Source organism: Muntiacus reevesi, chromosome 2 (assembly GCF_963930625.1).
Source record: "Muntiacus reevesi chromosome 2, mMunRee1.1, whole genome shotgun sequence".
In the NCBI taxonomy this organism is placed as follows: Eukaryota; Metazoa; Chordata; class Mammalia; order Artiodactyla; family Cervidae; genus Muntiacus; species Muntiacus reevesi.
In genome coordinates, this window is record NC_089250.1 from 183068137 (window position 1) to 183083633 (window position 15497).

At 59.3% G+C, this 15497-nt stretch overlaps 1 protein-coding gene across 4 annotated transcripts in view; it reads left to right on the forward strand.

Annotated features, from left to right (window-relative positions):
- Positions 1 to 15497, forward strand: part of MGRN1 (mahogunin ring finger 1) — a 36767-nt gene that overhangs the window by 12498 nt on the left and 8772 nt on the right. For all 4 annotated transcript variants that reach the window (XM_065924256.1, XM_065924257.1, XM_065924255.1 and 1 more), the window contains exons 2-11: positions 535 to 653; positions 1992 to 2080; positions 2638 to 2784; positions 3776 to 3893; positions 7827 to 7893; positions 8308 to 8357; positions 9931 to 9978; positions 11616 to 11684; positions 12278 to 12437; positions 14140 to 14249. In XM_065924256.1, the coding sequence (XP_065780328.1) occupies positions 535 to 653; positions 1992 to 2080; positions 2638 to 2784; positions 3776 to 3893; positions 7827 to 7893; positions 8308 to 8357; positions 9931 to 9978; positions 11616 to 11684; positions 12278 to 12437; positions 14140 to 14249 (977 nt within the window). The remainder of the gene's footprint in view (positions 1 to 534; positions 654 to 1991; positions 2081 to 2637; positions 2785 to 3775; positions 3894 to 7826; positions 7894 to 8307; positions 8358 to 9930; positions 9979 to 11615; positions 11685 to 12277; positions 12438 to 14139; positions 14250 to 15497) is intronic.

A 15497-nucleotide genomic window follows, 5' to 3' on the forward strand; every position in this document is an offset into this window, starting at 1 on the left:
CCTGGTGATTTAAAGCAGCAGAATTTATGCTCGCTGCTCTGGAGGCCAGAGATCCAAAGCCAAGTGTCCACAGGGTTGTTTTTTCTGAAGGCTCTGCAGAAGGCTCCTTCCTTCCCCCCAGCTTCCGGCGGCTCCGGGCTCCCTCGCCTTCTGGCTGCCTCACTCCAGTGTCTGCCTGCTCCGTCCTCACAGGGCCTGCCGCACTCTATGTGTCTGTGTCCACCTCGCCCTCTTTTTCTCAGAGGCCGGTGTCTCTGGCTTTAGGACCTGCGTCCTTTCTGACCTCTGAACTTACTTACACCTGCACGTATCTCTGTACAAGGTCAGGCACACACGTGCCGGGGTTGGGGCCAGGACATGTCCTTGCTGGGCGCAGAGCTCAACCTGCTGCAGAAGGAAGCGGTGTCGGAGCGGGATAAGTCCCTGAGCGGGGAGGGGGCGCCCGGGCCGGTGGAGGGGCTGCTGGGCCGAGAGGTGCTCCCAGGGGGCCGTGCTGGGCCTCGTCGTCTCCAGCTGCGTCTCCTTTTTCCCCAGGAAACTACTTCGCGTCACACTTTTTCATGGGAGGTGAGAAATTCGACACCCCCCACCCCGAAGGTTACCTTTTTGGAGAGAACATGGACCTGAACTTCCTGGGCAATCGCCCAGTCCAGGTGGGTCTCGGTGGGCTGGGCACGTGGGTGACGTGGCGAGGCCGCCGGCTGCCAGCGGGCACCAGGTCTCCTCCCCATGGGACAGAGGTGCCATCCAGACGCGTGCGGGAGGCCTGGGCTGAGGGCGGGTCCCTAGGGACAGAGCAGTCATCCCTGAACCTGGCATGTCCAGTCTCGGGATTTCATCCCAGGCCCCACGGATGACTGTCTTTAAAGAGAGAAAAGGTCGTCCACATTCCATGAACCAGTGGGCGAGAGATGAGATCCAAACAGAAACGCAGAAAAATGGCCAGCGCCATTTCTGCAAGTTTGCCCCCATGAGTCCCCAGAGAAGTGACTTCTTGCGCTGTTTTTCCTTCATTCTCAGCCCTTGTGGCACCTGCCTTGTGCCCAGGACTCTCCCAGGGGCTGGAGGCAGGGGTTTAGCAGGAGGGGTGCAGATGATAAGAGAGCGTCCGATGGATGGAGAGTAGAAAGCAAGAGAACGAGGGTCTGGGGGGTTGCTGAGCAGGGACCTACCTGCCCTGGGTTTTGCGTCCTGAGATGACGGTCCCCGGTACCAGGGAGGGGTCGGGCAGGGGACCCTCTGAGGAGTCGTGACTCGTCCCCTAAGGCTGCTGAGTTGTGGGCTGTTGTAGCCGTGGAGCCGCCTTGTGGTTGACACAAAGTCTTGATTCTTTTAAGTGATGGGGGCCGAGGGCCCGGGACCCGGAGCGCCGGCCCCCCACTTGCAGAGCTGGCGGGGCCTCCGTGCCCTGCTGAGCTGCCCACCCTCCCACGTCCCCGGCACCAGGCAGGACCTGCCTCTGTGTCTCTGCAGCCTCGGCGCTGACCCAAGGCCTGGCCCGCAGGCCTCCTGCAGACCTGTTGTCCCGGGTGACCTGCATTGATGCAGACATGCTGGGTGCCCGTTACCTGGCTTCCCAGTGACAGCGTTTCCCAAGACTGTGTTGTCACCAAGACTGACCTCACTCCCACACCTTCCAGAAACTTCTGTGTGTGTGTGTGAGAGAGAGAGAGAGCGTGCGCACGTGTCCCCACCTGAATCTGTACTGACCGTTGTCCTGGCCCAGCCCTAACCTCTGCCCCAGGGACTCCGCGGAGGGTCCTTCCCAGAACTGGGGACCCAGACACCTCGGGGCGGTTCTGGTCCCAGCCGTGCCCCGTGCTGGCCGCGTCACCTGTGGTTCCTCGGATGCGGCTGAGGGTGGTGCTGTCCTGTGGTTGGTGTGAGGGCCCCGGGGTGACCAGGCAGGGCTGTGACCGTCGCCTCGATGAAGCCCTGTTTTCTTTCTCTGCTGAGCCCTGGAGTCACCTGCAGTTCTCTTTCCCTCCTAGTTCCCTTATGTCACGCCTGCACCCCACGAGCCCGTGAAGACACTGAGGAGCCTGGTGAACATCCGCAAAGACTCCCTCCGGCTCGTGAGGTGGGTCCCCCCGCCCCAGGGGTGCCCTGCACTTGGGAGAGAGTGGTTCCCGGCCCACCCGCCCACGTGCAGAATCAGGCGTGGAATCAGAGCTTCCTCGGCTGAGGGCGGGCCGGGGCCGCCGGGTTCAGCCTCAGGTGCTGCAGCCTGTAACCCAGGGTCTCAGCTGGCGACTGTGCCCCTGAGCCGCAGGCCAGGTCTGGGTACAGTCTTGGTTGTCACAACTGGAGGTGGTGGGGGCAGTCCTGCTGGCCCCTGGCAAGCAGGAATCAGGGTGCTGCTCAGCACCCCACAGCTCACAGGATGCCCCCACCGTGCTGGGCGATGCAGCCCAGACCTCAGGGGGCTGAGAAACCGCCTCCAACCTGGGAGACCAGAGGTGCCTGGGCCGTCCCCAAACCATGAGGACGTGTCAGCCTCCCTTTCCAGGGCAGGAGGCAAGGGAAGGGGGACCCTGCGACGTTGGGCCTCGTTGTCCAAGCGCGGCATGGCCTCCACGTTCCCCGAAAGGTGGGGCGTGGCCCCTCACCTGCCCTGTCCCTCCACATCCCCCGCAGGTACAAGGACGGTGCCGACAGCCCCACTGAGGACGGCGAGAAGCCCCGCATCCTCTACAGCCTGGAGTTCACCTTCGACGCCGACGCCCGGGTGGCCATCACCGTCTACTGCCAGGCGGTGGAGGAGTTCCTGAACGGGACTGCAGCGTGAGTCACCCCGTGGCTCCGGGCCCAGGTGCCCTGCTCTGTCTGTGTCCTGTCCTTGAGCTGTCGGAAGTTTTATTTGAAATAAGGATCCTGCAGGCCCCAAGAGTCCGAAGTCTGCAACTTCAGCAAGACCCTAGCGGGGTTGCCTCCAGGCTGCAGGGCCAGACCCCTGGTGGGACCCGCAGACACGTACCCACCCCCGTCCTGCTGGAGGAGTCCCCTCGGAGGCCAGATTTGGTCAGGGGCGGAGTGGTCAGTGCTCTGAGATCCCAGGCTTTGAGTTCCTGATCATGTAACAGCCCCTGCCCCTGCCCCTATCCCCGGGGCCAGTCTCACAGCAGACCCTCAAGAGTGTCCTTTGTCCTGGAGACGGAATGAGGCCTCAGGGACAGCAGGTGTGGGTGGGGCGGAGGGAGGCGGGTTGTGTGTGGGACCCCTGCGGAGGGGGAAGCCCGGGTTTTATTAGGATGGGAAGTGTGTATGCTGCCTGACCCAGTTGTTCCTTTCCTGAGAGTTTATCTGGGGGACGTGCTTGCATACATGGTCAAGATGTTGGAATAGTAAGATGCTGGTGACCGCCCGGTGTCCGCCAGCGGGGGTCTGATCCAATCAGTCAGTGTAAAACTGCGGTGGAGCCCACGCAGGGTTCTGAGAACACGGCATCTGATTCCATGATGTCTGTGGGACAGCTTCAGGCATGTGAGCAGACTGCAGGTGGACTGCAGCCTGGGCACTAAAAAGTAACTCTGCACCTGCAGGTGTGATTATGCCTTGACTTCCAGGGTTGCAGGCGGGGCAGAGAAGCAGGTGGCTGGGAGCAAGCATGAGGCAGGGGACGGGGGTCACTGTGCGTTTTTTGTCCCCCATTCATTCAGAAAAGTGCACAAACCATGAAAGCTGCAGGCAGAGGTGCAGCCCAGCTTGGGAAGGGGGCGGGTGCGGGCTCGGGCTGGGAGCGTGTCTCACCATCCTTTCTCATGCGGCCCCTTAGGTATAGCCCCAAGAGCCCAGCCCTGCAGTCCGAGACCGTCCACTATAAGCGCGGCGTGAGCCAGCAGTTCTCCCTGCCCTCCTTCAAGATCGACTTCTCGGAGTGGAAGGATGACGAGGTAACAAGCCTCAGGGCTGGGCCCCGTGTTCCTGCACGGGAAGGGTCCCAGTGCAGTGGCCTGTTGCTCAGATTCCTCTGTGGTTGGTGAGCGTCAGCTGTGGCTGCTGACCGGGGTCTGGACCCCGCCGGTGCCTGGACTGTGGAGCGCGGTCAGTCTGGGCGTTGTCTGGATGGGATGATTGCAGCTGTTGGAGGCTCCGTGTCAAGCTGGCCTTGAGTGCTCCCCAGGGCGCCCCCTTTTCCTCCCTTGGGGTGTCGGGGAACCACATCCCTGACTTGTCAGCGTGTGGCCTGGTGGGTCCAGGGCGTGGACACTCGACCTGTCCAGCGCTGTTATCCTGGCACCCTGTCCTCATGTCTCCTTTTCTGATTATTAACTCAGCTGACACGTTCTTGGAATCTGCTCAGTTTTTCTCACGTGTGGTTTTTTGTCTGTTTTCGTCACACTGTGCAGCATGTGGGATCTTCCTTCCCTGACCAGGGATCGAACGTGTGCCCCCTTCATTGGAAGTGCAGAGTCTTAACCGCTGGACCGCCAGGCAGGGCCCCTTGCACGCATTTTTTACTGTGATAAAATACATACAGCATAGGCTTACGTCAGCGACAGACGGTTCACAGGGTGTGACCGTCAGGCAGTTCTGGGACATTCTTATCACCCGGAGGGAAGCCCTGCACCCACTCGCAGTCACGCCCACGACTCCCTCTGTTACGTGTATTGTTTTTAAGTGGAAACTTCATCAGTCATCACTGTAGCTGGGAAACGGCTCAGCTCTGCTGTAGATAGAAGGTTCTGGAAGTTAGGCTGTATGGGGGACAGGGTCAGGCTGTCACATCCTGGCGTGACGTCCTTGCCTGCTGAGGGCGTGGAAGGGGGTGTTGGCAGATGTTAGGGATGTGACAGATACTCTGGCACCAAACCCGGGCTTCTCCTTTGTGCTGGGGTTTCTCAGCCTTGGTGCTGTTGACGTTTGGGTCCAGGGGGGGACACCGTTCCTGGCCCCCACTCACCAGGTGTCAGGAGCATCCCTTGCTGCAGTAGTGACACTGAAAGTGCCTCCAGACACAGCCAGACATCCCCTCGGCTGCAAGCATCGTGGCATCAGAGACCTGGCCGTCCTCCCTTTTTTAAACCGTTTTCCCCCAGATTTGCTTATTTAAAGATAATAACAATATTCATGCGTGCTAAGTCGCTTCAGTTGTGTTCGACTCTTTGCAACCCCATGGACTGTAACCTGCCAGGCTCCTCTGACCATGGAATTCTCCAGACAAGAATACTGGAGTGGGTTGCTATGCCCTCCTCCAGGGGATCTTCCCGACCCAGGGACTGAACCCACATCTCTTTACATCTCCTGCATTGGCAGGCAAGTTCTTTACCACTAGCACCACCTGGGAAGCCTGTGTACAGTTGGGTGGAATTGACTGTTTTCACAGACTTGCGTGGCTGTCATCACTGCCTTATTAGCTCGAGAACGTGATCGTCACCCCCGAGAGAAACCCTCTGCCCATTAGCAGTCCCGCCTCATTCCTCCTCCAGCCCCTGGCATCCACTTAGCCGCTTCCTGTCTCTTCGGATTTGTCTGTCCTGGATATTTCTCATGAACACATTTGTACACGATATGACGTTTCATGTCTGACTTCTGTCACTCAGCATCGTGTCTTCAAGGCTTGTCCGCATTGCATCCGTATTGTAGCACGTATTGGTACTTCATCCCTTGGTGTGACCGAATAACGTCCCACTGGCTGGACGCTACCGTATTTTGTTTGTCCGTTCACCGGCTAACCGATGTTTGGGTTGTTTCCACCTTTTGACTGTTACGAATGATGCTGTCGTGAACATTTGCATGCAAGTCTTTGGATGTGTGTTTTCATTTATCTTTGTTTTAGTTTGCTTTTTAAAGGCTTTTTTAGAGTGATTTTAGGTTCACAACAAAACTAAGAGGAAGGTATAGAGATTTCCCATGTGGCCCCCTGCCACGTACATGCATTGTTTTCTTTTATTCCTGGACCACATTGTGGTCTTTCCAAGTCGGTTACAGGTCCCCTTGTGGCTGGTGGGGCTTCTTCAAAGTTTCCCCACCAGCCCCTCATGGGCCTCTGTTTATTTCAGTCACAGCTGCGTCCCCTCCTCCCCTACCCTCTTGCTTTCCCTGTTTCCCGGTGTCCGTCTGGCCTGGGGCTTGCATCCCTTTGTCCAGTGGCTCCTCTGTGACAGCAGAGTTTAGCGGGATTCCCTCTGGCCTTCGTTCCTGCTCCAGCTCCTCACCTGGCCCCCGTTTTCCCTAAGAAAGCCTTGCCCCCTGCATTAAAAATTCACATCTCCCGGGACTTACCTGGTGGTCCACTGGTTAAGACTCCATGCTTCCACCACAGGGGGGTGCGGGTTCCATCCCTGGTCAGGGAACTAAGATCCCACATGCCGTTTGGCATGACAGAAAAAAAAATTTTAAGAAAAGAACCATCCCCTGCAGATCCTCTGGGTGGGCGGTTGTCTCTGTCCTCTCCCCGCGGGCCTGGCTCTGGCTCGTGACTTGTGCTGAGCTCTGGGGAGCAGGAGTTTCAGGGGAGGTGGTCCTTGCTCTCTGGGTGCCCACACTCCCTGGGTCCCCCCCAACCAGGTCCTGGTGTTTGGGGGGCGGTGGCGTCGAGGTGCCCTGTCGTCGTCACCCAGTCCCCTGGCTCAGCCCCGGGCCAGCCAGTGTAGTCACCCTCGGGGTTTGCAGAGCCCGTTTGTTGGCCAGATGTCCAGTGTTGGGCGCTGCCCTGAGCTCCGGGCGCTGAGTGCTCGCGGGAACACCAGGGAGGCCGCGGGGCCTTCAGAGCCGGGTCTCTGTCGGGACTTCTTTGTTCAGAAGTGGCAGAAGCACCTCAGTCTGGCTTATGAAAACCAGGAACTTACTGGCATTGATCATGAAAAGCTGGATGGCTGCGTGCTGGGTCCCATGTTGGCAGGACGGGTGTGCCCTGCTAAGCTGACCATGCTCTCAGCTGGTGCCTGAGGCCAGGGGAGACGTGCGGTCCCAGGGTGCTTGGGGGATGTGCCATCCTTCGGCCGTGGGCTGCGTGCCCTCCCAGCTCACAGTCTTTGGGTCAGGACCGGGACCAGAGGCTCACGTTGCAGAGCCAGACCTGAGCCCAGCCGTGCTGTCCGCCCCGTCCCAGCACTGGCTCCCCCCGCCCCCCCGCAGCTGGGGACTCGCCAGGCACCCCCCTGAGTGCCTCTGCCCCGCGGGCTCCGTGTGACGCCCCGCCAGCGCGCAGACACGGGGCCACACTGGGTGGACACGTGGGTGGGGCATGGATGGCAGCGGGAGGGCAGTGGGGGTCGCAGGCGGGTTTAAACTGGAGGGGAGGGAAGGCGAGAGGCGCCCCCTCCGGGAGCCCAGACAGCCACGCGGGCTCCTCCACTCTGTGTCCATCTCTGCTCGGGCCAGGTGGGGCGCTGTTCTTCCCAAGCTTAGACGCGGGGTCGCCAAGGCCCCCGGTGCCTGGAGGTGCACCGAGCAGTGTCAGGCAGAGGCCGCCCCACACAGCCTGGCACGGTGAGCAGGCGGGGGAGACGGCGGACCTGGCCGGGCCTCACTGGGCGGCGGCCGCACTGTGACGACGCTGCTGTGTGGGGGGCACCCGCCGCGGGGGGCCGGCGCCAGCGCTTGTGTTTCCAGGACCGTCCAAGGTTCCAGGTCAGGGGGCCGCGCGGGCAGCGGTGAGGTCCCAGGGCTGGGAGGGCAGGTGAGGACGTTCCAGAAAAGGTGGCGCAGATATCCCTGGTGGCCCCGAGTTACACGCAGAACACAATGTGCCCTTTTACACCATTTCCTGCAGAGAAGAACCGGCGTCTGCACCTGCTTGGCCCCGCCGCCTTGATACCCCTGCTGACGGCACCCGCTCCGTCCAGCTCGCTCTGACCACTGTCCCCTCCTTCTCTCCTCAGCTGAACTTTGACCTGGACCGGGGCGTGTTTCCAGTGGTCATCCAGGCCATGGTGGACGAGGGGGACGGTGAGTGGCGTCTCCCCCTCAACACTCCTTCCAGGCCCGAGGACCTTCCCACCCCATCCGTCAGGGGCGGGGCGTGGGCGTTCAGTCCAGAGATAGCGCCCATGTGGCTTAGCAGGCTGAGGGTTCCAGGCGCCCTGCTGCCCGCAGGCGGTGTCGACCCCACTCCCCCAGGGCGGAGCCCAGGGCAGACAGGCTGGCAGCGCTGGCGTCCACCCCGCGGGGGAGCTGCGAAGGCCGTCAGCACCTTGACCTTGCCTACTACTGCCTCCCACTGCTGTGGGCGTGGGGTCCCCGGTGGGGTGGGCTCCGTGTGCAGGCTGCGAGCTGGGGAAGCACCATCTGGAGAGAAGAAGCCCGGGGCTGGAGCTGGGGCGGCGGAGGCCGACTCTGACCATCCTTCTCTCTCCTGGGCAGTTGTGGAAGTGACCGGCCACGCCCACGTGCTCTTAGCCGCCTTCGAAAAGGTAAGTCCCATCCTACCCCTTACTGCCCGGCTGACCTTCCATTTACTGTCGTGTCCTGCACACAGTAGGCGCCCAGTGAATGTTGGTGGGGTGGCCGAAGGTCTATTGTCTGCCTGGCACGGCCCTAGATGGGAGGCTCATGCCTTCCTGGGGGCCCCGAGTTGGGTTGCCCCATGTAGAAAGAGACCATTTGCATGGAAGGATTCGCTTATTAGCGTTACATGTGTTTGAGCTTAGGCGTTTGCCCCTTTCTTCTCACCCAGACCCGAGTCCAGGCCCTGGCTGTTCGTGTGTTCAGTGGGTGGTGGGGGTACTTAAGGTCAGCCTCACCACCGACTTTCCACGAGGGAGTCTCGGGGTCTTGGGATGGTCCTCTCGCCGGGCCTGTTGTTCCTGGGGGCCAGGCAGTTCTGTGTACTCGTGCACGCAGTGAGCGAGGGCCTGGCGGCGTTGGGACAGGGTGCCTGCTTGCTGAGAGCTCTGCTGGAAGTCGTGGGGCATGGCCCCTGTTTGCAGAGGCCACGGCAGACCCCCGCCTCCCGTGGGCATCGGCCAGCAGCGGGCAGGTTTCAGCATCAGCCTGTGGCCCAGGTGGCCGAGGAGGGGCCCCACAAGGACACCGGCCTCAGACCTGTGCGTCCCACGGGACCCAGCTCCCTCGGCCTGTGTGTCCAGCCCTGAGAGCCTCCCGTGCAAGGCCATCTCCTCCCTGTGATCCGGGCCTTTTCTGGTGCCCCTGGGGGTCAGCCAGCCAGCCTGAGGCCCCTCTGGTGGGGGGCAGGGGCGGCCCTCTCCCTCTCTGGGCCCCCCGGCTGCGCTCCCAAGCCGGCCTGGTTGGAGGGGATGGTGACTGTTTACCCATAGATGTGCTCTGGCCGCTGATGGGCCATCGCTGACAGACGTTCCGTTCTGTGCTGTGCGTTTAGAGCCCCATGAGAAAACGGCCTTATTTTTGGGGTGCAGTATACTAGAAACTTTGCTCAGAACCTACCACTACCAGGCTCACAGAAAAGGCCGGTGCCAATCTCGGTGGACTCAGAAGGGGTGTTTGGGGAGCAGGAGCTCTGATCAGGTTCTTTGACTGATTAACTGTGGGCTTGGAGCAGTGTGCCTCCCCCGACCCCACCCAACCTGCTGTCCTCACGGTTCTGAGCTTTGGGCTTCCTTGCGGACGTGGGCACATGATGTCCTCGTGCCATCTTCGCGATTAGACCAGGTTTTCTGAGGGCTGGAGCAGCCTGTCTTAGTTCTTGCTGTCCAAGTGCTGCTGCTTGCTCTGGGGAGGCGCCTGTCCATCATCGGGACCAGGCTGATGGTGGTGAACTTGAACCTACTTGAGCACCAACTACCCAGGGAAAGTTGGGTTTTGTAGATCAGGGTGGAACCCAGGAGACGGTGTATTTAGAAGATTCTCTGGGTAGTTTTGAAGCCAGGTCAGAGGGCTGCTTTGAGAATCCCTGGCCTGACTCTCGAGTCTTCGTTGGGTCTGTCCTTTTTTCAGCCAGGGATGTGGGTTGACCGAGGGTGGGCCTGAGCACGGCCGAGTTAATGTCTTGGTCTTTCTTCCCCTCAGCACATGGACGGCAGCTTCTCCGTGAAGCCTTTAAAGCAGAAGCAGATCGTAAGTCCATCAGAGGGAACACCGGGAGCCCTCTTGAGACACGTGCAGACACGTGACCCTCTGTCTCTGTGGGTTATTCTGCAAGGCCACCATGGCTGCTGCGGAATTAGTTGTTGATGCCACTGCAGTGGGCCCTGAGCTTCAGAAGTCAGGTCAGGGTCACCAGGTTTGCATGTACTGCGTGTACTGCATACCCACCGGGTACCTGTGTTGACCACTGTAGTCCTGAGTCTTGTCCAGCTTGAACTTAGCGTTGTGTAAACGTTAGCTGAATGTGTGAATGGACAGAAGGAGAGAGGAGAGGGAGGGAAGGAAGGAAGAAATTAAGAAAGAAACACTGCAGTCTCCCTCCTTTCTCCTTACAACTTCCTGAAACGACGTCCGTGTTGAATAAAGGCTTGAATCGACTTGATCCACATTTAAGGGAAGGATGGAATCTCTTGGCACCCATAGGAGCTGCAGACCAGTGCAGCCTTTCTTTGGAGTCAGTAGCCCCCTGTTCCAGCCCCAGGAAGAACTACCCATGGTGGCCTCCCGCTTTGGTGTGCTCTGTGAGGACTTAGAGGCCAGGGCCCCCTGAGCCAAGCCTGGAGGCTGGTTTAACCGGGGCCCTGGTGGGGTCTTTCTCCAGAGCCGTGATGATCAGGTTGCCCTTGGGTGCCGCTGCTCAGGCATGTTAGCCACAGCCCGGGGCTGGCAGTGGTCAGTTTTTTAAGAGAGGGCTCGAGATAGAAAGATGGTAATGATAACCCTATATGCAAAACAGAAAAAGAGACACAGAAGTACAGAATAGACTTTTGAACTCTGTGGGAGAAGGCGAGGGTGGGATGTTTCAAAAGAACAGCATGTATATTATCTATGGTGAAACAGTTCACTAGCCCAGGTGAGATGCATGAGACGAGTGCTCGGGCCTGGTGCACTGGGAGGACCCAGAGGAGTCGGGTGGAGAGGGAGGTGGGAGGGGGGATCGGGATGGGGAATACGTGTAACTCTATGGCTGATTCATGTCAATGTATGACAAAACCCACTGAAATGTTGTGAAGTAATTGGCCTCCAACTAATAAAAAAAAATTAAAAAAAAAAAAAAAAGAGGGCTCGAGAGAACCCTGGCAGGGCCAATGCCTGGAGGTGTCCAGAGGGCAGGAGACCCCGTGGTGGTCTAGGCGAGGGTTTCAGGAGAGCTGACCGGCACACCATGGCTCTCAGGAGGGTCTTTGTGGTCCGTGAGTGCTGGGCAATGCAGCAACTCGGACCACTTTGAAACGTAGTCAGCTCGAGGCCTAACTCTGGTCAGTGTGGTGGGGGACAGGGGGTTGACGGGAGAGTCTGGAGTCGTTCTCTTGTGGGGTTGGGCCTGATAAGGTGAGCAGAAGGTGCAGTCACCGGGCCCGGTAGAGCTTGGCTTCACGCCCTCCGGGCCGGGCGGGACCTGGCCGAGCCATGTCCATGCTTCCTCTGGGCACTTCGCCTCTCATCTCCAGCAGTGCCTGCTCCCTGGGGGTGGGCGGTTGGACAGAGTAGACGCCCACGCCTGCCCCCAGGAACTGAGCCCGGCCCCTGGGAGGGGGTGTTGGGCTGGGGGGGGTGCAGAGGAGCCCTTGGTGGGGCGGGTGCCCAGAGGCTGCTCTGCCCTGCAGGTGGACCGGGTTAGCTACCTGCTGCAGGAGATCTATGGCATCGAGAACAAGAACAACCAGGAGACCAAGGTTCGTGCTCGTGGCCCCGCGGGTGGGCCAGGCCGGCGTGCCCCCCGCGCTCCCCTGGCTGTTTGGGGGTGGTGACCTGCCTGGGGCTACCATCCTGGCCAGGGCCCTGCTGTGCCTTCTCCTGGAGGCCCCAGGACCCCAGGCTCCATCGCTTTTCCTTCATTCTTGAGTTAGCAGAGTCTGTGGGACGTTTTGTCCTTTTTCCGGTAAACGTGCTGCCTCCTTCCCATCACTGGGCTCTGACTGTCAGGGCAGCCTGGGACGCCAGGCCCGCTCTTGCCCCCAGACCTCGCCCAGGCGTCCCTGGCCTTTCCCCGCTCACAGCAGCAGCTGAGCTTGCAGTGCGACACCCGTGAGGGGAGCCTGGCGGCCCACAGAGCCCGGGGGTGGGGGCACAGCGCCCCTCAATTGTGGGGAACAGGAGCCCCGAGTCCTCTTGATCTGGGGGGTGGATGGGGGGCGCCTTGCCCCTCGGTGACCTTCCTCTGCCCCCAGGGGCTTCCCTGGGCCCCCCCGCAGCCCCCAGGGGAAGGCCCCCAGCCCCTGGCCTCTTTGCCTCGGGAGCCACCGACCTGGGTGCCCATGTCCCGCAGCCCTCGGACGAGGAGAACAGTGACAACAGCAGCGAGTGCGTGGTGTGCCTGTCCGACCTGCGGGACACGCTCATCCTGCCCTGCCGCCACCTCTGCCTCTGCAACTCCTGCGCCGACACGCTGCGCTACCAGGCCAGCAACTGCCCCATCTGCCGGCTGCGTGAGTGGGGCGGGCAGGGCCCCCCGCGGCCACGGCGGCACCTCCGGGAGGTCGGGCCGGGTCCAGGAGGGGTTGGCGGCGGATGTGAGCAGGGAGCTGCATGGAGGCCATCAGCGACGCAGAGCTTCTCTTCAGGGAGTGCGTGGGACAGACTGGGAGCAGTTCAGTTCAGTTCAGTCGCTCACTCGTGTCCGACTGCGTCCCCATGGACCACAGCACGCCAGGCCTCCCTGTCCATCACCAAGTCCTGGAGCTTATTCAGACTCATGTCCATTGAGTTGGTGATGCCATCCAACCATCTCATCCTCTGTCGTCTGCTTTTCCTTTCTCCTTCAATCTTTCCCAGCATCAAGGTCTTTTCAAATGAGTCTGATAAGACATGACAAGAAAGTGGAAAGTGTGCTGAGTGTAAACGATCACGGAGTTAAATTTCGTTTACTGGAGCATCTGGAAAAGTTGTCACGTCAGGCCTAGTTCTGAGTGAAACATCCTTTCTCCGGCAGAGAATGAACGTCTTCAGGGCGTGGGTCCTGCTGGTGGCTCCAGGGTCCTGGCTTGGTCCCAGTGGGTGCTGGGTGTGGGCAGCGAGGGCGCCCTCCTGTGGCCACTGCAGGACATTTTCTCTGAATAAATAAAGGATGGCTTTTTTTTTCCCCCAGTCATAGACGGCTGTCAGGTGTATTGCTTGCTGCTTTCAGAAGCAATGCATCAGTAGATTTAAAATTCGGGTCGTAAAAATATGTCTTTGTTGTTGCGTTTAGTTCTTTGGTCAGTGACTGTTCACTGTAAAGCTCTTCTGTTGGATTGTTTATAGCTATGTTAAAATCACGCTTCAGAGCAGTTAATCAATATTCATGGCCTTGGGAAACCCTGGCAGAGAAAAAGAAAGTGTGATTTACATATAGCAAAACTCAGGGAGTTCCCTGGTGGCGTAGTGGTTAGAGCTGCAGGCTTTCACTGCTGTGACCCAGGTTTAATCCCTGGTGGAGTCTGAGATCCCTCAAGATGGTGCCACGAGGCCTGGTAAAAAAAAAAAAAGTCTAGGGTCTTTTTTTTTTTTTAATAATGCAAATTGATCTTTGTAACTAAGTGCTCTTTGCCCTATGAAAGCGTTTAGCATATTCAAAAACCTAACTCAAATTCAGTAAGTCCGTAGTAATAACATGTCATTTTACTTTGTTTCCCAATTGGATTTACTTTTATTTTTAGTGAACTGCGTTCCAGCTTAAAGGCATTCGTTGTTTGTATATACAGTCAGTGGAGACCAAGGCAGGGCATTTTGAAGGCCTTTGTTGTGATTAAATCATTTGTTTCGTTTTCGATAACAAATATTATTTCATGACTACCGTACTTTTCATAAAACAAATTCTTCATCCACTTGAAAACTAAAATAGAATGGTGGCCATCTGTTTCATTGGCTGTATTGGACTGACTGAAATTCCTCATGTCTGAGAATCATGGTCTTTAGGAAGTCATTCTTACTATTCGATTCCAAGAAGCTGGCATGTTTCCCTTGAGCCTCTGGCTTTCTACCGGGAGGAATCTGCTTATATTCTTTCCCATCTTTTTTTTTTCCCCCTCCTTTAACCTCAACCCGGGCCTCTCCTCGGATCACTGCGGGGTGGGTGGTCGTCAGGGTCTCGAAACTCAGCAGGGTCTCAGAGTGTCGCTCCCACCACCTGAACCCATCCCTCCCCCGCAGCGTTCCGGGCTCTTCTGCAGATCCGGGCGGTGCGCAAGAAGCCGGGGGCCCTGTCCCCCATCTCCTTCAGCCCCGTTTTGGCCCAGAGCATGGACCACGACGAGCATTCTGTGAGTGCTGCTTCCTTCTGTGTTGGGGCTGGAGAGGGCGGGGCTGGAGAGGGCGGGGTGGGGCCTGGAAGAAACCCCGCCCACTGCACAGGCCCCGCCCTCACGTTTGGACCTTGAGGGCCCCCGGCGGGGCTGGTGGGTCAGCATGGGGTTACCCAGGCTCTGCCCTTACGGCCATGCCCTGCCAGCTCTCGGGGCCCCTGGCTCACCTGCCTGGTTCCGGGGGGCAGCGGTGAGGCTGAGTGGGGGGGTCGGCCCAGGCCCCGTGAGAGCCGGCTGCCACGAGGAGGTTGCTTCTGCCGATGGTGAGGTTCTAAGACGGAGGTGACCTTTGGCTGAGTCTGAGTCGTGGTGTCGGTCACCTCTTCTCCACCACACCAGACAGCCAGGGGCGTTGTGTGCTCTTAGGAAGGGAATTCCCCTCCTAAGCGTGGCAGTGGCGCGTCCTCTCCTGCCCCCTGCTCTCCCAGCCCCTGCCCAGGCACACGGGAGGGCACCCACAGCCCTCCCCTGCACCAGCTCCTGAGGCACCGGGGATCAGACCTTGCTGCAGCGGATGAGGGGAGGCGGATCAGACTTCAGGAACCTCGAGAGAGACGGGAGGGAGACATAGGCGGGTGGGGATGAAGGTGGACAGGGAGGTGCTGAGAGAAGGGCAGGCAGAGGAGCAGGAAGGGACGTGGAGAGACCCACGGATGGGGCAGTGGTCTGGGGGTCGCCAAGGGGGGCAGAGGGGCAGAAGGAAGGAGAACGGACATGGGGCAGGCCCGGCTCTCGGGTCCCCTCTGGCTTTGGGCGTTGTCGGCCTGTGAGCCTGTTTTCTTGGCTCTCGATTGAGTTGTTTGGATCCCGTGATTCTCAGAGGCTCTGCTGACGCTGTGAAAGGGTACGAGCCAGTGCCGCGCGGCTTGCCGTCCCCACAGACGATGCCTGCCCCGGGCCCCAGGTGTGACCGATTCTGCCCCAGTGTTTGAGAACCGGGCCAGTGTGTAAGTCTGAGAATCCTCCCGGAGACTCAGCTTTCTGGCTTCTCTTTCAATATCTGAAGGTGCTGTGTGCCCCTGAATGAGGGGCAAGGATGCCCCTTGGGGGGTGCCTGTCTCCCCACTTCTCCCGGGACAGCCACATTGTTTATTCTGCGAGGCCCATGACCACCAGGGCTTCCAGCTCTGAAACCAGGCACTCGGCCGTTTAATGGTGGACTTGATTTCAGAGCAGTCAGCGCTTTCTCCAGCACGCCCGTGTTTC